Below are 24,765 nucleotides of genomic sequence, written 5' to 3' on the forward strand. Positions count from 1 at the left end.
TATTAAAAACCATGGTTGCCTTCAGGCCATGCTCTACAGCAGGTCTGTAAACAGAACAGGTACAACTACCATCTCCAGCTCAAGTCTTTATTCAAAAGCTCTTGGAATGTCTTAGAATGAAACAAGTCTTGTTTGCCACTCTCAAGTCCCCGTGATTAAGTTGGGGAAGACTACTTAACTGCTCCAGAGGTCTTGCCTAGTTAAAGTTTCTAAGCTGCTTTAAGGCAGGGATTTTTGTTTTGTATATTATTGTATTCCAAGTACCTAGAATGGTTCCTGGCGTGGAGGAAGCCTTTGATAAATATTTGTGGAATGAATGAATGGATGATACTGTAGCATCCAGCAACTCCCTAATGTGGATCAGACATGGGGAAATTGAATTTACATGCTGCCTTGGTCCTGGCTCCCAGTCAACGTTAATGCTGCCCTAACCAGAACACAGACATGGCTGTAATTCTCCAGACAGACCATGTATTACTTGCTTAAAAGAAAACACGAATATTTTTGGGTCATCTGCTGGTTTCAATTCTTAATCATAACTGAAAATTAAGTGTGTGGCCTGGGTAAGAATCAGTTTCAAGAGTCCTCAAAGGACAAAGATTCTAAGAAGGCAATGCACTGAAACCAGTGCTTCTCCACAAGGGGCAATTTTGCCCTCAGGAGCCATTGGCAATGTGTGGAGACATTTTTCATTGTGGTTAAATAAACATAAAATTTACTATTGTAACCACTTTTAAGTGTATAGTTCAGTCGTATTAAGTCCATCTACATTGTTCTGCAACCCATCTCCAGAACTCTTTTCATCTTGCCAAAATGAAATTCTATACACATTAAATAATAACTCCCCATTCCCTCCTCCCTTCAGCTCCAGTTCAGTCAACAACCAACGACTCTTCTACCTTCTGTCTCTATGAATTTGACTCTAGGTGCTTCAGATAAATGGAATCATACACTTGCCTTATTGTAGCATGTGTTAGAATTTCCTTTAAGGCTAATATTCCATTGTATTTATACACCACACCTTGTTTACACATTCATCCATCAGTGGACATTTGGGTTGCTCCCACTTTTCGGATATTGTGAATGCTGTTGCTATGAATATGGGTGTACAAATATATATATATATATATATTTTTGAGACGGAGTTTCGCTCATTACCCAGGCTGGAATGCAGTGGCACGATCTCAGCTCACTGCAACCTCCGCCTCCTGGGTTCAGGCAATTCTCCTGCCTCAGCATCCTGAGTAGCTGGGATTACAGGCACGTGCCACGGTGCCCAGCTAATTTTTTGTATTTTTAGTAGAGACAGGGTTTCACCACGTTGACCAGGATGGTCTCAATCTGTTGACCTCGTGATCCACCTGCCTCGGCCTCCCAAAGTGCTGGGATTACAGGCGTGAGCCACCGCGCCCGGCCATATATTTTTTTGAGACAGAGTCTCTACCCAGGTTGGAGTGCAATGGCACCATCTTGGTTCACTGCAACTTCCGCCTCCTGGGTTCAAATGATTTTCCTGTATCAGCCTCTCGAGTAGCTGGGATTACAGGCACCCACCACCACGCCTAGCTAATTTTTGTATTTTTAGTAGAGACCACATTTCACCATGGTGGCCAGGCTGGTCTTGAACTCCTGACTTCACGATTCACCGCCTTGGCCTCCCAAAGTGCTGGGATTACAGGCGTGAGCCACCCCGCCCGGCCACAAATACCTCTTTGAGACCCTGCTATCTTTTGCATATAGCCCAGAAGTAGCATATGGTAGTAATTTTATTTTTAATTTTTTTGAGGAACTGCAATACTGTTTTCCACATCACTGCATCATTTTACATTCCCATCAACGGTGTACAAGGGGTCCTCACCCACACTTGTTATTATTTTAATAGTTGCCATCCTAATGGGTGTGATGGGAGACATTTTTAGTTGTCACAGTTTCCAGGGGCTGCTACTGGCGCCTAGTGAGTAGAGGTCAGTGGTGTTGTGAAACATTCTATAATGCATGGGACATCCCTCTGCAACCAAGAATTAACGAGCACAAGATGTCAACATTGCCGAGGTTTAGAAACCCCGATTTAAACACTCAGGTTCATCTTTCATAGTAAAACTCATTCCTCCGTGCCTGTGTCTTTTCTTTTCTTTGTTGAAACTCTCAAAGGCAGAGACCACCCCTAAAATCTGAAAGTGAGGGAGGACTGAGAAGAATGGCAACATTTCTTTTATTCAAATTTTATTGGAAGTTTACAAATGTATTACAGACATCAGTAAAACATCATATCCATTTTACAGGGCACGGATCTCAAGCAAAGTGTTCAGAACAGTCTCTGGCAGAGCCCACACCAAAGGCCTGTAGCAGACCTTCTTCACAAATAGCTGGACACTCAACACGGAACACAGACTCTGGCCTGCCTCGCCTTCCCAGGCCCTTTGAGGCTTTGTTTATGCACGTGAAATGAAAGCAGGAGATGGGCAAAGCAATCCTGTGGAGGAAAGAATGAGTTTAGGAGAGGAAAACCTGCCGAAGTCCTAATTTGCTTAAAAAAAATTAATTTAAAAAAATGGAGGACTCATTGTCCTTAGAATGTCGAGTCAGGGTCCATGATAGAATCATAACACTTTATGGAAAGATATAAAAATCTATTAGGTTGGTTTGAGAACAGACCTTATTGGTAAGTAACTATCTCTGAAAATTTTAGAAAAGCTTGGTCAGAGACCTGTTGAACATCAATGGCCAAATGCCGAGCAGAGTGAAGGGATATCTCAGAGAACTCTCAGAATAGAACAAGACGATTTTTCTCTATCCTATTGATTCATCATATTCAAAGCACAGAAATGTTTTCCTAACACTATGTGACTTTCCCCTCCTTTATATTCCCTAGAGGAAAGCTAGTTTTGTCAGCAGGAAGAGAGCTTATAAAATAATACGGCTCCCAACAGTGAGTCATGTTTTATGGGAGTCTTGTGTTGACTAGGCTGCTACTATGAGACAATGGAAAAAGAATCCAAATTTTTCTTCATCTTAACCTTGAAGACTACTTCCAAATGGTCATACAAATAAGCTCTGGTATCTGCTGAGGCCCCAGAGGGACAAACCACTGGAGACAAGGCAAAGGCCGTTTCCACTTCTCTTGTGCTTAAAGAAATGTACCTCAAAAGGTGGTGATCCGAAACTGCCTTCAAACACTGGCAGTGGAGGCTGGGCTACTGAGTTCTGCATCAGCAATGCTGTCTGCAGAGCCCATTTCAAAGCCCTGAAGGTGCAAAACAGTTGCTAATAGCAACTGTCCTAGCATGAAATATTCAGATAACTGGATCAGTTTTCCACTTCCCTTTGTCATGGGCGAATCTTCCTTCTTAGGCTTAAGCATCTGTTTTCTGTTAGAAACACACAAAGAATGCTTCTCCTTGGAATTTAAATATATTTTTTGTTAGAGGGTGGGATTAGATGAAGAATAAGATGAAGTCTTACCTGACCTCTGCAAAATGAAGACTGCCTATAGTAATTGGCAGAGAACATGAAAATGGCAAAGGAGGTGAATGAGATTTGTTGTCCTTTAGCCTAAGAAGTCAGCTTCCTCCAGCCACCACAACCTGGGGTGGGTGGGCGGTGGTGGTGGTGGGGCAGGTGAATTGGAGTCTCTGAATTATTTATAAATATTGCTTCCTAAATGTTCCTAATTACCCTTCCTAAAATGTTTTTGTTCCATGGCAAGAGAACCAAGGGTGGAAAGACAGATATAAATCAGTTTACAAATAATATTTGTCATCGGACCAATAAGATTAGTTCTGGTCATCTGGTCCTGGCTGGTTGGAGTGTTGCAAAGATTTCTCAGGCTGTATCCACATTCTCAGCGAGAATATACAGTGATGCATTGGTTATATCTGCTCAGCTTGTGGGGAGCACAGAGCAAGTGCCACATATATGTCATCACAGGCCCCACCTGAACTCAACAGTAGCTAGTAGTACCCAAGAAGCAAATACTGCAGCAGAAGGAAGAAAAAATGTTGTTATAGTGCAGAAGCATCCTACAGGAAGCGAGGATTATGAAGCACTGCTTCCAGGCCCTGTATTAGGAACACAAAATTGCTTATTCGCTCAGCTGGTTGGGAGTAGAAAGGAAGGACTGAAAAATAAAAGGTGAAAATGGAAAAGTGTCAAACATCCAACAGCAGGACTTCTTCCTCAGACATTTGAAAATCCAGGAAACATGGTTCTGCTCTCCCTTAGCTCTTTCACCTTCACACTGGGTAGAGATCCCACAACTGTATGATGGAAGGAAAGGTCCCTGAATACCATGCTCAATGCCACATGGCTGCCAAGAAGCCTTTTTACAGTACCAAGGGTGGTATGGATTGGCACAGCCACTCAGGAAACTGTCAATGACTTACACTTCCTGGGTCTGGGAACAAGCCAGCTATGTTGCTACTGAATTGAGCAGCAATAGGAAATGAACTGAACTCCAAAGTTGCAGTTGTAACCAAAAGACAAGAAGATCAATATTAGGGGTGGGAAAAAGAAGAACCAGAGCATTGGAGAAGAGAGAACACTGGGAAAAGATTACTCTTCTGGAAACTGGTCTGAAGAGTAATCCTCCTCTTAGATGATTCCATCTTCAATTCCATAATCGAAGATGGAATTATGATCTAAGAGGACGTGAGTACAGGCCCCATTCACAGGAGGAACTTGGTCAATAAGAGTTAACGGTTGTGATGAAGGAATTAGGGGAGGACCTTAAGTTGTTGCCTCAGGAAAGAATGCACTGGGAATGGGATTCTGGGTTGTGATGTGTGAGCTATCACTGGCAGATGGAACTCCCAATACAATGATGTCCTGCCCTCAATAGGGCATTCACTTGGAGGTTCTGCCATCATTGTAAGGAACTGGCCTTCCTCATTCAGAATTCTCTGTAAGGTGCCTGGCTGCATTTGGGGTAAGAAGAAATCTGCAATGGTAGAATAGAGGGAGGTAATCTTGTAGAAGACAGTTTGACCCTGAAGCTTGTATCTCATTACATGCCAAGTTCTGAGCAGTTCAGTCCCTGGATGCTCTCTGGGCATCTAGACTAATGCTTCCAGACCCCTTTGGGCACTGGTCATGTGGCAGTTCTAGGCCACCTTCTTTCTGCTGATGGTGGTTGAAGCCTTCTTTGAGAAATGTAAGAGGTATTCTGAGAAAAACAGTTAGGAAGCAACTTTAACTGGGAGAATTTCTTTCACTGGCTTTGGGGCCACAGAGGACAGACATGTTTTCAACCGTTTGCTAAGTTAAGTGATCTACTTTTCCCCTTCTCTTTTCTTTTTCCAAAACTGCCTTTTTTTAGTTTCATCAATCAAGGAACTTAAAACTCCAAATTGGACTCACCCGATTTCTACCAGAAACCTGCCACTTTAGTAGCACGGTGTTGCAAATTATTTCTTAATCAGTTTGCCAAGCAGTTTACAAACTTACTATACAAACGTAATAGAGTTAATTCTCCGGAGGCTCGGATAATTAATGAAGCATTTAGATATGAAGATAGCATGCGGAAAACAGCCACAACCAACATGTGCATTGCTTTTTTTTAAAAAAATCAGTGACAATGACAAATGTCATATTAATACCTGAAAAGCAAATTATTTTAATACATCCCGAATGGAGTGCCATTACCATGTCCTTTACGGCCTTCCTTTCCTCAGACCCATCTAGGATGGTGTCTGAAATGCCGCTTTTGACGTTCTCTCCATAAAAAATACTAGAAAATGTTAACTACTATACTGAAAAGAGATCACGCTCACCTCACCATGGCAGATGGCCACTGAGATACACCGGGCACTACATCGACAGTACATCTCACTACAGGTGGGTCCTCCGATGGATTATTTTAACTGCCACAATCCATTAAGGGGAGGAGGAGGATGGAAGAAAGAAACCAAGTGCTTCATTTTTAACTGAAGCAAGGTAGGGAGTTTTATTTTACTATAAACAGCACAACCGTTAAATGTCTTCATTAAGCAAACTCACTTTTGAGCCCATTTTCTGTCTGACCAACAGTCCTCAAAGTTCAAAATGGAAGTCCGCTCCCAACAAACCTGATTTTTAAAGTCACTGCACCACTGAAATCTCAGTAGCTCAACCTTCCTGGGTAACCCAGAGACTCTGGTTACTGAGCTGATGACCCTGGATTCTTTCTACGAGCACTGGGAGCTCTTCAAGGTGGTTGTCACCTGTCCCCTGTTTCACTTCCAGTTCTTCTTTTCCCTGACCTGTCTTCAGATTCTCCTTTCACTTCTACCCTTGACCTGCTTTCTGTTTTCAAACTGCCTTGCTCCTTCTCCAGGCATGACATGCTCCACACCGTCCCTCCCAGAGCCCCCTCAGGATCCTTCCATCCCTCAATCCCAAATGCTTAAGTTCATTTGCTTTGAGGACACCGGTTGTCAGGCTAAGGCAGCAGTTCTGTCTGCCTTGGTAAAGGAAAGCAGATAATACAATCCAGGAAACATGAGCACCAGAACATAATGCCACACTCAAAACAACGTCATGCTGACATCACACAACAGCACCACTCACAGTCACTTTTACTTTCCCCAAGGGATAGATCAACATTAAGTAACTTCAACATTCCCAGCAGGGATGGCATTTCTCACAGAACTTTACTGACACTGGTTGGTTTCTCTAATTGGCAAAAATTACATTTGCAATTAAAAAAAAATTACTACCACTTTGTAGAAAGTAAATTCTACTGAGGGTGGGAACAGACTTAAGGATGGCTCCTTAAGATGGAATGGAGCATAAAATGCTTTGGGTCTAATGATTATTTTTTTTTAGCCACAAAAAGCCAAATTGAATATATTCCTTTGAAAAAGATCTCACTGACATGTAACAAATTTGTATAGAAAAAAAAAAAGGTGGTACCAGGCCACCTTTTAATACTACTCAAAGACAAGGGTGGATGTGCATGCAAGTCCCCACTGAGTCCTACGATATAGAAATTCCTTTGATATTACAAAATACAAAAATATTTTATCAGAACTCTCATTTACATTGCATTTACAATGGACATGTAAATAACTTAGTCTTGGGTCCTGGCTAATAAACAAATTACTTACTGAAAAAAAGGGTCCTAAAAGTAAGAGAACTAGAGAGGATAAAAGCGAGCGGGAGACAGTTTGCCATCTTGTGAGATGGCAACTCAACACAGAACTGATGGGAAGGAAGTGACCAACCCTGGCCTCCATAGAGTCTACTGTGTTTCCAAAGTGAAATGTGCAAATAATATTCAACATGCCAAGAACTGTGACTACCTATTGAGTCAATCTGTAACCTTGCCTCCATCCACTGACAGCATTTTCCCTTTTCTCCCCCATAAGCCACCCCCAAAAGCGCTTTAATATTTAAAACAGTGCAAGTTTCTGAATTTACATTCTTAGCTCCCAACTTCTCCCATTCCCTGATCCCAATCGTATTAAGAAATGATACAGTTTTTGCTCTTCTGTCTTTTCCTGCTGTGCAACTGTCCTCTGCCACCTAACGTGGAAGATTTGGGGAGGCCGTAGGAGCTGTATTTGTGCAGCAGCTCATCGCTCGTGACATATCGCAGGCGCGCTGGCTGGGGGATGGGTTCTCCTAGGAAATAGCCCTCGTTGTCAGACTCTGAAGAGGAGGAGCAGGTGGAACACCAATCATACTCAGCGAAGTAGGGTCCCCATCGGTCCCCAAAGGCATTCTGCAAAGCCAGGTCCGACACAGTCCGCGGGCACTGGCCGTACAGGTCCCTCCGGGACCCATGCCCCATGCTCTCCTGGAAGCTCCGCTGGCGCATGAATTGGTCATAGTCCTCCCTGGCTCTCAGAGGGGGCCTATCTTTTAACCGAGAGATGGCCTCGCGTTCGCTGGCCAGGTGGAGGGCGTTGTCCGAGCGAGAGCGTCGGGAACGCCTGGACCTGTGAGGTCGGAAACGGCGGTTGTCGTCGCGCGAAGTAGCTCTTCTCCGGGTGCGTTCGCTCATGGGCTGGATCCTAACGCCATCCTGCCCTGGCAGCTTGCTGCCCGGCATCCCTCCGTCAAAATCAAAGCTCTGATGCATCCTTCCGTGGGACTGCAGGTCTCTGTAGCCAATGGGGTTGCTGAGCTGGTGGAGGTTTCCCTCCATCTCCTGGTACTGCTGGGCAGAGAGCAGGCTGCGAACCGACTCTGCGCTCCGGAACTGCATGGACGAGTTAAGAGTGCCCATGTTGCTCAGCTTCTCAGACACATTCATTCCAGAGTCTTTGCTGAGGTCAGGCATGGAAAATCGGGAGAGGTGCTCCTGGCGCTTGGCACCACCATCAGCAGAGAGACCTGGGGGAGAGAGGAGGGGACCACAGAGATTACTACAAATGTGCAGCAATGGGGATCACTGTCACTGCTGGTCATCTATCCAGAGTCATTACATACTATTGTGCAGTTGTGTACTGTACAAGGGCCCTCTCAGGGGCACATGTGCCTGTGAGGAGGCTCTCTCCACTCCACAGCAGAGCACTATCTACCTAGAGGGGGCACTTGCTTCAAATGCATCTGGAGATGTATTTTACCAGATACAAATTCCTCCAAAGGCTCATCAAAGTTACTAAGAGCCCACTGTGTATCTTATGCATCATGCTTCCTCTATTTAGGGTTTCACTTTGCAAAGCACTTTAATTACGTTTTTGATTCTAATGATGCACTCTAAGCTCTGTAGGGCAGATATTTTGGATGAGGAAACTGTAAGCTGTAGAGGCTGGAAAATGCCCAGGCTGTTTCTGGCAATCCTGAACACTGGTTCCACAATACTGGGCCAGTTCACTTCTCTGTTAGCCTGCAGCAGTTTCTTGCTTTGCCTGCTGTCCCTAAGTGGCAGGTGGCTCTCTATCTAAAGTGTCTTGAACACTAAGGGACTCCTGAGGTATAGATAGAGAAATATTTACTCTCAGACCATTCAGTGAATGCTCCAGAGTTGTTAATGGGTCCCTAGCAGCCAGAATATGTGAGTGGGACCCCAGTGTACCCCTCTGTCTCATGAGGAGGGATATTTAAAAGTAAAGCAGTGGCTCTGATGCTATCTAACAGCAGGTGCCCCAGCAATGGACCTCCATTTCCTAAGTGCTACCAAATGATCTCCTGGCATCCCAGAGACAGAAACCATTTTTAAGGTAGTGGGAGATACTGACTTCAGTAACTTCCATTTTGCTCATCTTCAAGCAGAGCTCTCAAGGAGATGTTTAAGAATGGGCCAGGTGACAAAGTTTCAGCAGTTTCCACTCAATATACATTGCAAGGATCAGCAATTTTGCCATTTCTGGTCATAGACAATATGCCTTTGAATTGCAGTGGTCCATTATTGCCCCTGCCACTGATTATTCCTGCTCCTACCAGGGCCTCCAGCTTCCTCTTCCCTGACAAAACCTAAAGCTGTGTTATAAGCACTTTGTAAAAGTACTTGGCAATATCTATTAAAGCTAAATACAAATACACATACGTGTATATGAATTATGAATAAAGCTGCTCTGAATATCCTTGTCCATTTTTTGTGGACTTACCCATTTCTGTTGGGTGTATGACTGAGAGCAGAAACTGCACAATTCTCCATCTTCACTCTTGGTTTTATAATGAATGTTAGTAAGAAGGTCCAAGAAATGGACAAGGGTATTCAGAGAAGCTTTCTTGTAAGAGCCCAGAAATGAAAACAACTCAAATGTCAATTATCAGGAAAATGGAAAATATGTTGTGGTTTTTCTGCCATTGTCCACTAAAAGGAACCCAGCTTTTTAGAAAAATGGCCAATTCCAGGATAAAGGCAAGGACATTAAAAGAGCCAGCATCTTGTTATGCCATAAGGAAAGTATTAAAAATAAGATAAGGTGGGGGTTTGTCAGAACACAGGGCCTAACTTGAAGAGGCCCCCACTGGCCAAATCTGAACAATTTGAGCATTAAAATCTTTAAGGGAAGTAATGATTTTTAAACTGCTGAAACAAATAAGAATTCCCAAGTCTGCTGATAACAGATAAAACATAAGTAAATCAAAAAATAAATGGGAGAAAAGAGAGGGCTCTGTGTATAGAGGAATGCTGCTGGCAGCGAGAGTTCACAAGGAGGAAAGGCGTACCAGATTTGGAAAATCATTTTATAACCATTGGAGGCAGAGTGCTTCATGCAAGAATCAAAAAGTATGCTAAATTTAGGGGCCAACATTTGATGGGAGAGAGCGTTGCTTTAACGTGTTTCCCCACACATTGCTTATTAGTTGCAAGGGAAGAATTAGTAACTAAACAACAGTAAAATCAGACAACACCTCGACCTGGAGTTCAAACTTCACATCCCCGGTGAGACGCAACTACACCCTGCATGCCTCCAGGTGAGAGGTGCTGAGAAGGGCACACTATCCCTTATGTAGTATTCCGGTCAAGAATGCATTTCCTGATTCAGGAGGAAACATTAGACAGATCCCAAAAGGAGGGACACTGGTTATGAAAAAAGGGACTGTAGTCTTAAGACAAGGCTGAGAGAACGTCTTAGATTAAAGGGTACAAAGGAAACATGACAATTACAAATAATACCTGATCCTGGACTGGAACCTTCTCTGTAGGGAAAATAAATGCTATAAATCAGGGGTTCCCAAACCCCAGGCTACAGACCACTTAGGAACTAGGCCACACAGCAGGAGGTGAGTGGCCCTCCTCACCTGCTTCATCTGTATTTACAGCCACTCCCCATTGCTCCAATTACTGCCTGACCTCTGCCTCCTGACAAATCAGCGTCAGCATTAGATTCTCATAGGGCTGCAAACCCTATTGTGAACTGCTCATGCAGGATTGAGGTTGTGTGCTCCTTATGAGAATCTCATGCCTGATGATCCATCACTATCTCCCATTACCCCGGATGGGATTATCTAGTTGCAGGAAAACAAGCTCTGGTCTCCCACTAATTCTACATTATAGTGAGTTGTGTCATGATTGCATATATATTACAATGTAATATGGAAATAAAGTATGCAATAAATGTAATGCACTTGAATTATCCCGAAGCCATCCCCAACCCCTGACCCAAGTCTGTAGAAATACTGTCTTCCACAAAACTGGTCCCTGGTGCCAAAAAGGTTGGGGACTACTGCTATAAAGGATAATTTTTGGTCAACTGAAAAAAAAAATGAAACATGGGCAATAGATAAAAATATTATGCTAAATTTACTGTGGTTAATTAATAATTGTGTAACTATGGGAGATCTTTATTCTTGGGAAATAGATGTGGAAGGATATGGTGGTAAATGGCCCAAATGGATGCAGCTTGCTTTCAAATGGTTTATAAATAAAACGTGTGTGTGTGCGTGCTCATGTGTGTGCATGTGAACGTGAAAGAACAAACGTGGCAAAAGGTGAACAATCTACGTAAGAGTACATTGTAGATGTTTTTGTTGCATGTCTGTAACTTTTTGATAAGTCACATTATTTGCAAATAAAAAGTTTAACATTGGGATATATTCATGTGATACGATGTTTTTTAATTCTGCGGGAAATATGGAAACATCTGGACCCATTTTTGGTTGTCACTATTAGGATGGGATACCACTGGCATCTAGTAGGTAGAGGTAAAGAGATGCTGCTAAACATCCTACCATGTGCAGGATGGCTTCCTCCACCCCACACAGAATTTTCCAAACCAAAACGTTAACAGTGTCAAAAGTGAGAAAACCTGATATAATGGAATATTACACAATAATGAGAACGAATAACTACACCCAGTTACATGGATGTATCTCGTAGAAAATGCGTGGAGATGCAAAAAGAATATGTGCTGTACAATTCCGTTTATATGAAGTTCAAGAACAGGCGGAGGCTATCTATAATGATACAGGTCAGGGCAGTGGGAGGGGGTATGAAGAAGGCTCCTAGGGCATTGCAATCGTTCTATACCTCAATCTGGATGGTTGTAAAACAATACACAGGTATAAAAGTTACCTGAAGTGTAGTGTTAATATTGGTTTACTTTGCGTAAGTTATATCTCAATAAACTGGAGTAAAATAAAGCAACTTTTGGCCAGGTGTGGTGGCTCATGCCTGTAATCCCAGCACTTTGGGAGGCAAAGGAGGGTGGATTACTTGAGCTCAGGAGTTTGAGACAAACCTGGGCAACATGGTGAAACCCTGTCTCTACCAAAAATACAAAAATTAGCTGGGCATGGTGATGCATGCCTGTAGTCTCAGTTACTCGGGAGACTGAGGTGGGAGGATCACCTGAGCCCAGGAGGTTGAGGCTGAAGTGAGCCGAGATCTGTACTGTACTCCAGTGTGGGCAATGGGAGCGAGCCACTATCTCCAAAAAATAAACAGATAAATAAATAAAAATGAAGCAATATTTGTTAAAGGGGTCCAATTTTAACATTGGATATGCCTATAATGGATACAAAGGAAACATGGCAATTACATATAATATCTGATCATGGACTGGAAACTGTTCTGCAGGGAAAATAAATGCTACAAAGCAGGGGTCCCCAAACCCCAGGCTACAGACCAGTTAGGAACCGGACCACACAGCTGGAGGCTATCTATAGTGATATAGGTCAGAGCAGTGAGAGGGGTAGGATGAAGGCTTCTAGGGCACTGCAATTGTTCTATAGCTAAATCAGGATGGCAGCTGTAAAAGAAATTATTCTGCCAAATATCATATATTCCAATAATTTTAAAATTTCATTCCTGGGGTAATTGTCAGGGCAATAGCAGCTGGGTCCTCCTACCTCTTGCTTACTCTGCTGCTTCTCTCTGATATCCAAATCACAAAAGCTGTTTTACAACCACCTAATCACTTCCAGAGCCTCCCAATATGAAAGCAGAGAGGAGAGGATAACAACCTAAGATGGTGAATGAGTGGTCTGAGTGGACGAACTCTAATAAGAAAGGAAAGAAAACATCTTCAAACTCAGGTCTAGAAACAAAGGTAGAAACAACGATCTTGGCAAGGCTTTCCACCCTAGCTCTTGAGTAGAATTAGGGTTAGCATAAATAACTTAGCAAATACTATTAATTCCCCAGCATACTGTTTTCTGGAACATGTCTTTTATAAGCCCCAAAGTGAAAGCTTTTGAGAGCATCCTGCTTGTGAACAGATTCCTATTTCTGTGAGGAGGTGACCTTGAAGAAGAGAAGCTTCTATTCTGCTGGGAGGTGTACTGCCCTCTGGTATCATGCTTCTGCATCCTAGTAAAGCTCAGGATACCCCGAGGTGCCCCCTTGGAAAAAGAAAAGTGCTCGGTCAGAGTAGAAGGGCCCTGTTACACAAGTCTACTATCACTTTTACCTAAATGTAAGCTATTCATTCCCCTGGAGTACGTGCGGGTGGGACTGGAAATACTACCCGCTCACTCTAGAGAGGAGGAATACCTCTCTTCTGATTCGTTAACTCAGATTTTCCTCCAGGGTCTTTTTGCATGCCAGGCATGAACAGAAAGGCCAATATTGACCAAAGATGAGCAATAATTGTGTACTTGCCTCTAAAAAGGGTGGTTCTGTTGTTAATTTCATTACTGGCAAAATCCAGAGTCCTTATGCAGACCTGAAGGCCCTACGTGACTTGGCTCCCTTCTCTCTCTCCAAGATCATCAACTAAAACACTCCTCCTCTCTGCTTCAGCTGAGCTTACATTCCTCCCCCTCTCCCCAAACGCAACAATAAGCTCATTCCAGCAGGCCTTGGAAAACTCTCTGGTTTGTGTGCCTATTTGTTAATGTCCTGGTGTAGCTGTCACCTCCTCAGTGATGTCTACCCTGAATACTCCTTCTAAAGTAGCAAAGTTAGTTGTCAAGCACTCACTCTTGCACTTGACCCTTTTTAAAACTACCCACCCTGACTTATTGAGGTCATATGTCAGTTTGTAGCTGCACGAATCCCCTGGGAGTAGGGATCTTCTTCTGACTTTTCAACGTATTCTTACAGAGCTAGCAGTGGCCAGCACCCTTTGGTACTCAATATATACTTATGAAATAAAGGTAAATGGATTCTCATGTTATCCACAGCTTGGAAAAAATCAACCACCCTCTGACCTGGAGGAGGTCAGTGCTGTGATCCACATCAGTGAGATTCCAAACATCAGGAACGAAATACCATGATCACACCTGTCAATCTCCATCACTGGTATTCATTCTATAGCCCACCATCTGGGGTTTCTCCAATTTTAAAGTCAAAGTACATGTGATTTATAATGAGCTCCCTGCCCTGCAGAAATGTTTTCTCCTTGTTAATCACAGCTCTGGTGATCTGTTCAAATTAGCAGCTGATTATGTCCTTAGGATGAAACTGTACTGTCACAGGTCACACTCCAACTTGAGAACTACAGACAGAACTGGAGAGCTACTTTCTGGCTGGGTAACTTGGGAAATTTTCTGAACCTCTTGAGATGCATTAGTAAGAAGGACATACTGACAGGATGGGAGTATTGAAGCTGCAGTGATGATTAGATGAGGAAAAATGTACTTTTCCTTTTTAAGGTTCATCACAACTATGATCCTTTTGTGTAGTTTTTGCTTCATCTCTGTCTTCTTGAGGGATCAGCTGCTCCAAGAGGGCAGAAACTGCGCTCCTGTTTGCTCACCCTGACCTCAGTACCTGGTATTCAGTATGTAAGAAGAAGGTTTAGTGAGGCCTAAAAGACCCCAAGGAAAGAAAGCATGCCTCAAGACTGTAAATGCCCTCCAGACATTTACAACTCATACCGATGATTTAGCTCCCTTTCAGTAGAGTCTTTCCTATATTATTTATTATTTATGTGCTGAGGCAGAGATGTGAAGAAAATGGAATCGTTTAGAACAGGGGTTTGCAAACTACAATGGCCAATGAGCCAAGTCCAGCTCACTGCTCCCTGCTTGTTTTTGTAAATAAAGTTGTATTGGAACACAACCACACCTATTCATTTGCATATTGCCAAGGGTTGCTTTCCAGAGGTGGGGAGTTGTGACAGACTACATGACCTGCAAAGACTCAACTATGTTAAAGGCAAACAAATACTTGTTGGATGCATGATTATATGGATGAATGAATTTGAGAAACAGGGCCCGACACAGTGATGCTCACTTAAACACTAGCCCCTGTCTCTGTGCCTCCAAACCGTGGCTGGGATTCCTCCTCTACATAAACGAAGTTCAACTCTTCATTCCATTTGTCTGTGCTGAACAAGACACAGTGTCAAAATATTGCAAATCAATAGAGTCCAACCTAATGGGGCTCTAACATGCCTTTATTCTCCTATAATAAACACATTTTTCTTTTCTTGTTGCTCAAGCCATGGTGTGTGTGTGCACAAGCACATGTGTGATAGTGGAGGTGGGAGCTGCAAGCTAAATTTGCCCGAGAGCTCTGGCTGAAGCGCATAGTCTGGGGCAGTATCAGTGCCCCCACATCCTCTGGAGGACCTGGCAGAAGAATCCCACCTGGTACTAAGGAGACACAGATGCCAGGTTATTTCCCTCTCAAGCAGAGTTCTGTTTTCTTAATTAACAGAGAGGGTTTTTTTCCCTGCCAAAGAATGCAGGCTTTATGAGAGGTGCTCAGGGTGACGACAGAGTTAGAGGCAGTAATTTATCCACATCCAAAGGGTCAGTGTGACTGGGAGCTACGCAATCGTCCAGGCACTGCAGGGCTGCAGGTTCCCACAAGATCCTTGGCCGGGCTTCTACAAAGAGAGGTCAGTATCCAATTCAGCCTGCGGTTCTCCACGGTTTATCTGCCAACATGAAGGTGCAGCTGGGGCATTCTATGATACGCTGGCATTTCTGACTGAGCAACGTTCCCCTCTCTACAAATAGGAGGTCTCATAGTAACTGGCGTCTGCAAGAAAATCAATGCCCTTCAAAAAATCCTCAAGGTCTGATGGAACAGAAAGAAAATCTTTGCTGGCTCCCTTCCCCCATGTCTTCTGGGGGCAGAAGGTATGCACACAAGTCCAGAAACAAGAAAAAGCAGACTAAAATTGAACGGCGGACCTTAGACATATCTTTCTGTTCCTTATTTATTGTCCTGTCTCATCCTACTCTGCACAAGACGACAGAGAGCTATGTTTCTGCCAACTTCAAAGATACATTACCAGGCATGGTGGCTCACTCCTATAAGCTCAGTGCTTTGGTAAGCTGAGGTGGGAGGAGTTTCTGGGCCCAGGAGTATGAGACCAGCCCCGGCAACATAGTAAGACCCCCTCTCTAAAAAAACAAAAAAAAAATTAGCCAAGCATACTCGTGTGCACCTGTAGTCCCAGTGATAGGGGAGGCTGAAGCAGTAGGATCACAGTTACAGGGAGCTATGGTGACACCACTGCATTCCTTTAGAAAAAAATTTTTTTTTTTTTTTGAGACAGAGTTTCGCTGTTGTTACCCAGACTGGAGTGCAATGGCACGATCTCAGCTCACCGCAACCTCTGCCTTCTGGGTTCAAGCAATTCTCCTGCCTCAGCCTCCTGAGTGGCTGGGACTACAGGCACGCACCACCATGCCCAGCTAATTTTTGTATTTTTAGTAGAGACGGGGTTTCACCTTGTTGACCAGATGGTCTCAATCTCTTGACCTCATGATCCACCCGCCTCGGCCTCCCAAAGTGCTGGGATTATAGGCATGAGCCATCACGCCTGGCCCTTTAGAAACATTTTTTTTAAAGCATTCACATTTCACATTTCTCTGCAGTAAAGGAAATAGCATCTACTCACCCATACCCTCCAGACATTTACAACTCATATTGATGATATAGTTCCCTTTCATTAGGGTCTTTCCTACATGATTTTTGTTTTCTTTTTCGTTGGGATAGAAATATGAAGAAAATGGAATTGTTTAGAACAGGGGTTTGCAAACTACAGTGGCCAATGGACCAAATCCAGCTCACTATTTCTGTAAATAAAGTAGTATTTGAACACAACTATACCTATTCATTTGGATGTTGGTGGTGGTTTCTTTCCACAGCTGGGGAGTTGTGACAGACTGTACGACCTACAAAGCCTCAAATATTCACTTTCTGGTCCTTTATAGACACAGATTGTCAACCTGTCATTTAGCATGCAGCAGCAAGCCTGAACAGCCCCGAAGTCATGGTTGCTACACAGTCTAAGCCTCTCAGATCATGCGAAAAGTGTCCCAAGGTACATATTTGTTTGTTTGAAGCATGTGTGGGGTAGGTTGATCAGGTCCCTTGGGATCCTTTTTCCAACTAAGTCAATCGATTTCATCAACACCCTGAACTTCAAACTGGCAACAGCTGGAGAGATACTGTCATCTGGGCAGTGAAGCTTAAACGCCACCACATGTTTCTTGGTGACAGGGCATGGAATGGCTCAAACAGAGTATGACAACGAAGGTTGGGGGTGGGGACAGAAAGAGGAGAGTGAGACAATATGAATCCACTCAAAAGTGTGATCTGTGGACTAGCCAGAATGGCATCCCCTTAGGAGCTGATTGAAACTGCAGACTCTCAGGCCCTCGTCAGACTTGCAGAATTCAAATCTGCATTTCAACAAGATCCTTAGTGGTTTCCATGTCCATGAGAGTTAGAGGAACACCAAGATGATGGGAATTTCAAGGATGATTTTCTTTGCAACACAAGGGTGCTTCTTTCTACTCCAGGAAAGAAGATCCTCATACTCTCAGAGACTCTAATTCAGGGTTTCCCAACCTCAGTACTATTGACAGTTAGGGCTGAATAATTCTTTGTTTGCTGGGCTGTTCTGTGCCCTTCAGGACGTTCAGCAGTATCACTGGCCTCTACCCACTAGATGCCAGTCACACATCACTCTGGTTGTGACAACCTGAAATATCTCCTAATATTGCCAAATGTCCCTGGGGGGCAAAATCAACCTCAACTGAGAACTGCTGCTCTAACAGATCCTGTCCTTGACCTGCTGCTTGACTATCGGCCAAAGGGAGGTCTGTTCCCATCCACCTGTGTTGCAGTGAGTTAAACCTGCTCCATCCACCCTGCAGACCGGAGCCTCATTACAATGGGGGGTTGCCACCCTGTTCCTTCTTTCTAGAGAAGGATTAACAGGGCTCTGCCTGGTTAGGTGTGATATGTCCCTGAAACTGGGGAACTTTACAAGTTATTTTATCTTTAAACTCTTCTCAGAAAACTCACGTCCTTATCTTTCAGTGGGTGTCAAGAATTCCCCAGAGTTAAGTCCTTCACTGTCTAATTGCCCTGGTAGGTTTGAAGCTTTTGAAATCCTGAGTTTCTGATGCATCTTTTTTAGGTCCTGACTCCAGTCACCCGCCTATCTAGCAAGTCTTATGTGACCAGCAGGTCACAAGTTGGCTTTCAGTCAGTTACACATCTGCCATCTGCTCCGGTGCTATCAGAAGCAGTGCTGGTAGTCTAGGGAATGATTTCCTCTGCCAGCTGCACTGCGGAAGGGGGAGGAAAGGAGGAAGCCAAGCCCTAGGGCAGGGATGGTGGATGGGGGAGTGTGCATAACGTCTTACTTCACACCCCCACCCTCCAGGCTTGCCTGCCTTCCCTTTCAGGGAAGGCCTGTTTAGGCCAAGCTAAAGAACAGCCTCTTCACAACCAGCTGCTTCCAAAGAGGACCATGACTGATTTTGGTTTTCCCAACAACAGCGGCTTTGTTTTTCAGCAGCTTTCATTCTAGGGACTTGCCTTTGAACTGGAGGTTGGAGACTGACAAGCATTATAATGGGACTACAATCTCTTACAGACCCTGTACAGTTACAAGGACAAGGCGGATAAAAACTTGAGTGTGGACTGGCAGTTTCTTACCTTCTATCCTTTTACTTGCTCATCCTATTAACTTCCTGATAAACCAGTGACCCCAATAAAGATGGAGGCAATTTTAACGACTGCCACTTGAAAAAGTGAAGGAGGAAACCAGGAAAGGACATCTTCCAGTATCATGTGGAGTCCATTTTAACTACTACCACTCAGCTCCATGGAGGATTCTGGTTGTATTGCCACAAAGCGTATTGCTAATTGAAAGGATGCACAACAAATTCAGCCCAGTTGAAGACTGTTTGCCAGAGTTTGCTCTGGGTTTACACTGACCCCATGCTGCTTTCTAAATCCATTAGTCTGGGTCAACAAGCAGACCACGCTGTATTTACTTGGGAAACACTTGACTACACGGGAACAAAAGCAGTGGTAGAGAGTGGGCAGCCAAGAACCTGGAGACCCACTGAGTTGCTTCAAAGATCTTTGACAAAGCCCTGCTATTTATGGCCAGGCACTGTGAGCACAACTGTGAACAAGGCCCTTTAAGAGGACATCTTAGGAGGATATGACCTAGCGCAGGGAAAACAGATAACTAAGTCAGCACAGCAACACCACCATTACCCACAATAACCACTAGGAAGGAAGTAAAAGGAATGCTTTGGAAGAGAATAAAGACTGGACCTACTTCGAGTACTGGAAAAGAACTCTGTGTCGGTGATGATTAGGGGGAGACCTGAAGGATGAGAAGGAGCCTGCCGAGCCAAGGGCAGGGAAAAGTGTCTAAGCAGAGGGAGCAATAATATTTTGTACTGGAGAAGGTGCCACGTGTTCTAAGATGTAGCAGAAGGGCAGTGACACTGGAGCGTTGTGAGCAAGGAAGACAGCAGCAGGAACCAGGCTCAGAAGGTGCACAGGAGCTGCAAGAAGGTTCTTCCTACTCCGGGTTTTGAAAGTATCTTTCATGTGCTGCTGGCAAAACTAAGAAAAGCAACTGAGAGGTGGCCCAGGGGACTGGTGAAAGCACTGGCTTTGGAGTTCGCCTTCCAGGTCCCTTGAAGCTGTGCCTTCTCAGGCAGGCCTGGACTGTTTGTGCTTGGTTCCCTCATCTGTGAAATGGGAATAATCATACAACCTAAGGGAGAAGGTATTAAATGGGTTAATACACAAATTACTTAGAACAGTGCTGCTGCTCAGTTTGCTTCCTGTCCTTCACTCCACATTTATTTGTCACTTTTAAAGCATTTTTATGCATGTTGTCATATATGAAATTGCTGGGCATTGTTGTTATGCAATCTTTCCAAGTGGGATAATTTGCCAAAGGTCACACTGAAGCTACTTGAGAACTCTTCTCACAACTCCTGCCTTTTACTACTGTGAATAGAAAAAGTAAAAGGAATGTGGCTAGAGTCAGAGATTTGAGGGCAGGAGGCAGAGAGACAAATACAGATCCAGTGACACTCCCCAGCTTCTAACCAGCAGCTGCTACTAAAAAAAAATCCTTTTTATTAATGTATAGTGTTCTACTGTATAAACATGAATTATATGCAACAACATGGATGAATCTCATAAATATAAAAGATACCAGACATAAAAGAACATGTACAGTATAATCCCATTTATAGAAAGTTAAAATCTATCCCAAATCATCTATGCTGTCACATGTCAGAACAGTGCTTACTTTGGAGAGGAGGGAAGAGCAGTGACGGAGAGGGGCATCAGGGAGCTTCTGGGGTGCCGGTCACTGTCTACTGCTTTACTTGGGGGATGGTACCATGAATGCAATAATTCACTGAGCTGTCACTTAGGATTTTTGCATATTTCTATTCGTTATGCAGCTATATAATGTTCATGAGGTTTTATCACTGAGAGGCAGGAATGCACTCATGATAATGTAAAAGGTAAATATGCAGCACCTACTATCCCCTACCCCAGCACACACACGTCCTCACAGCATGTCACTTACTCTAGACTTGCATGGCTAGCACACATGGCTACAACTGGTGGCCAACACACTAAGCTTTATTTTTGGTCTCAAGGGTTAAATTTCCTTTTTGCCTTTTCTTCCCGCCCCCCCACCCCCTGCTTTTTTTGAGATGGAATCTTGCTCTGTCGCCCAGGCTGGAGTGCAGAGGTGCAATTTCAGCTCACTGCAACCTCGACTTCCCAGGTTCAAGCAATTCTCTTGCTTTAGCGTTCCAAGGGATTACAAGTGCATGCCACCACACCTGGCTAATTTTTTTGTATTTTTAGTAGAGATGAGGTTTCACAGTGTTAGCCAGGATGGCCTCAATCTCCTGACCTTGTGATCCGCCCACCTCAGCCTCCCAAAGTGCTGCAGGTGTGAGCCACTGCACCTGGCTTCTTTTCCTTTTAAGTTGGGATACACCAGGATCTTTATCACCTATGCTCTTACCCCTGGCCAAATTTACACATTTATTATACCTGCCTGTCCACACCCCCCCTTTCGCCATTAGACATATGCATTTTCCACTGGTGTCAGCCAACTTGATGGGGGAGGTTAGATGTTTGGATAAAAGTGGTTTAAGGATTTAAGAGGCAAAATGCGATGTACTCTTTTAAGCTTGGGATCTTTGCTTCTCAGGATCTCCCTTCTCTATAGCTGGGGGATGACGAAGTGCCATTCATGACCTCATGTACAACAGAACCAATTACTAGATTGGCTGATGGATGAATGGGTACAATGGACAAGAAGATGGAATAATTTTTAAATGGAGAGTGTATGGTATGAAGGATAATAAAGGGTGGGGATCCATAAATGGAAGGATAACTGAATTAATCAATGAATGGGTGGGACGGTGATGTATGTACAGGAGAGACAAAGTTTTGGGCTCTTAAAAAAGGTTAACCTCCAAGTGGGACCTTATTAAACTAAAGAGCTTCTGCACAAAAAAATAAACTATCAACAGAGTAAACATTCTGCACAGAATGGGAGAAAATATTTCCAAACTACGGTCTGACAAGGTCTAATATACAGAATCTATAAACAACTTAACTGAATAAGGAAAAATAAACCCCATTAAAAAGTGAGCAAAGGGGGAGAAGGCAAGAGGACCAACTAGTTGCAGAGAAGTGGAACACCTCCCAAGGGACTGAGATGACTGGCATGCTTTTAACAGATCTTCAGAAGGGGCGCACTGAGAATGGATAAAGGCAAGACACAGAAGCTGGGGCTAAAGGGGGAGAAAGCTGGGAACTGTGATGGGCTACCCTGAAGGAGGACTTACTTTTGCACCACAATAGCTCAGGAGGAATGGGTGAGTTGAACTGGCAAGGAGCAACCCATTCTCTCCGCGGGCCTCTGGAACCCCAGAAGGAGGGGACCCTCTGACTACCATGGACACTTGAGGTGGCAGAGAGAGCTGCATAGAGAAGTAGCAGGGCAACAAGTCAGCTGATGTGGGGCCCAGAGGGTTTGGTGTGGGGGTGTCTGTAGTGCAGCACCACCAGGGATGGCCATCCCCCTAGACTCAACTTGTTCCCTTAAGAGACTTTAACCCTAGTACTGTTGGATCTGATCTCTGCAGGGTAGTCTTGTACATCAGATGGAGCTGGTCTGACCTGAGCACCCTTAGTCTGCTAGCCTCTCCTGGGGCTCCAGCCTGGCCGCATCTGCTTAGAGGGCAGTTTTGGGTACCCTGGGTGTCTACACCATAGCTTCTGTGCCAGTGAACCTTGCCTGACTGGTGGAGAATTCCAGTGAGGTGGATACAGCCATGCACCAACACATATGCTCCCTCCCCTCACTGCAGCTTCCCCAGAGCCCACGGCAATGCCCTACATCACTTTGCTGACTCATGTCTGCCCAGGTAGGTTTTGCTTTCCTTGCCCTACCAGTACACTGGGAGTAGTCTGTAATCCCCAGCCCCCAGTCACAATTGCAGAAGGAGCTTTGATGGGCACAGAGCAAGCAAATCTCGCTCCTGCCAGCACCCCGCCCTTACACTAATACTTAGGAGAACAGTAGATCGTCCCACACCCTGAGGGGTCACTCCTGCTTGCAGGACACAGAGAAGGCACCCAGACCTACCCCAGCCAGCCCCAAGCCAATACCACCTCCAGTACAACCAGGCAATAATCTCCAGCAGGGCCCCCCACTCCACCCAGATCTGAATACCCACAAAGAGGTAGGCACCCCTGCATCTGTTTGCACTCTGTTACAGCTGCCACACCTTGGCACCCCCAGTGTAGTGGACTCCAAACACTGAGGCACCAAATAACAAAGCTGGGGCCCAATACAAGTCCACCAGAGTAAGAGCATATAATCTAGATGTGGGAGCTGGGTGTTGGTTCCCTAAAAACTCCCCAAAATGAAGCCAGTCAGCTGAATCCACCTTATACCACAATCAAACCCTCAAAGTCATCAAACAGGAAAAAGAAAAAAAAACCCATCCAAAGGTCAGCAACTTCAAAGATTAAAGATAGATAAGCCCACAAATATGAAAAAAGAATCAGCATGAGAATCCTGAAAATTCAAAAGGCCAGAGCGCCTTCTTTCCTCCAAACAACTGCATCACCTTTCCAGCAAGGGTTTATAATCGGGCTAAGGCTAAGAGAGCTGAAATGACAGAAACAAAATTCAGAATACGGATAAAAACGAAGATCACTTAGGAGTGAAACTCAATGCAAGGAAGCTAAAAATAATGATAAAACAATGCGGGAGCTGACAGACAAAATAGCCAGTGTAGAGAAAAACACAACTGACGTTATAGAGCTAAAAAAACCGATTACAATGCAATCACAAGTATTAACGGAATAGAGTAAGTAAAGAATCTCAGAGCTTGAAGACTGGCTTTTTGAAATAAGACAAGCAGACAAGAATACGCAAAAAATAAGAATGAAAAGGAATGAATGAAACCTCTGAGAAATATGGGATTATGTAAAGAGACAAAATCTATGACTGTTTGGTGTCCTTGAACGGGATGGAGAGAATGGCACCAACTTAGAAAACACATTTCAAGATATTATTCATGAGAACTTCACCAGCCTAGCTAGAGAGGCCAACATTCATAAGATACTTCAAAAGAATATCATCCCCAAGACACATAATCATCAGATTCTCTGAGGTCAAAATTAAAGAAAACATGTCAAAGGCAGCTAGAGGGAAAGATCAGGTCATCTAGAAAAGGAAACCCATCAGACTGACAGTAGATTTCTCAGTTAAAAGCCTCTAAGCCAGAAAAGATTGGGGGCCAATCTTCAACATTCTTAAAGAAAAGAAATTCCAACCCAGAATTTCATATCCAGCCCAACTAAGATTCATAAGCAAAGTATAAATAAGATCCTTTCAGACAAGAAAATGCTGAGAGAATTTGTTACCACTAGATCTGCCTTAACAAGAGCTCCTGAAGGAAGCACTTAATATGGAAAGGAAAGACCACTGCCAGCCTCTATAAAAACACTGAAGCACACAGAAAAGTGACACTATAAAGAAACCAAATAAACAAGTTTGTAAAATACTCAGCTAACATAATGATGACAGGATCAAATCTACACAGATCAGTACTAATCTCAAATGTAAATGGGCTGAATGCCACAATGAAAAGACACAGAATGGCAAGCTGGATGAAGAACCAAGACCCATTACTATGCTGTCTTCAAGAGACCCAACTCACATGCAGTGACCCACACAGGCTCAAAATAAAGGGATGCAGAAAAATCTACCAAGCAAATGGAAAACAGAAAAAAGGAGTTGCAATCCGAGTTTCTGACAAAACAGACTTTAATCCAACAAAGATTAAAAAAGACAAAAAAGGGCATTACATAATGGTAAAGGGTGCAAATCAGTAAGAAGATCTAACTGTCCTAAATACATATGCACCCAACACAGGAGCATCCAGATTCATGAAGCAAGTTCTTAGAGACTTTCAAAGAGATTTAGACTCCCACACAATAATAGTGGCAGAATTTAAGGCCCCATTGACAATATTAGACAGATCATCAAGAAAAAATTAACAAAGATGTTCAGGACCTGAACTCAGCTCTGGATCATGCAGACCTGATAGATATTACAGAACTCTCTCCCCAAAAGCAACAGAATATACATTCTTTTCATTGCCACATGGCATATA

The 24,765-nt window shown here is 43.8% G+C and overlaps 1 protein-coding gene across 6 annotated transcripts in view; it reads right to left on the minus strand.

The window, feature by feature from the left end:
* Window positions 1-2,206: 2,206 nt before the first annotated feature.
* The window catches only part of PRICKLE2 (prickle planar cell polarity protein 2), a 369,301-nt gene continuing 346,742 nt past the window's right edge, over window positions 2,207-24,765 (minus strand). For all 6 annotated transcript variants that reach the window (XM_008981972.5, XM_017965018.4, XM_078351402.1 and 3 more), the window contains one exon: window positions 2,207-8,313. In XM_008981972.5, coding sequence (XP_008980220.2) covers window positions 7,439-8,313 — 875 coding nt within the window. In that variant the 3' untranslated portion in view covers window positions 2,207-7,438. The remainder of the gene's footprint in view (window positions 8,314-24,765) is intronic.

This window comes from Callithrix jacchus, chromosome 15 (assembly GCF_049354715.1).
Source record: "Callithrix jacchus isolate 240 chromosome 15, calJac240_pri, whole genome shotgun sequence".
NCBI lineage: Eukaryota > Metazoa > Chordata > Mammalia > Primates > Cebidae > Callithrix > Callithrix jacchus.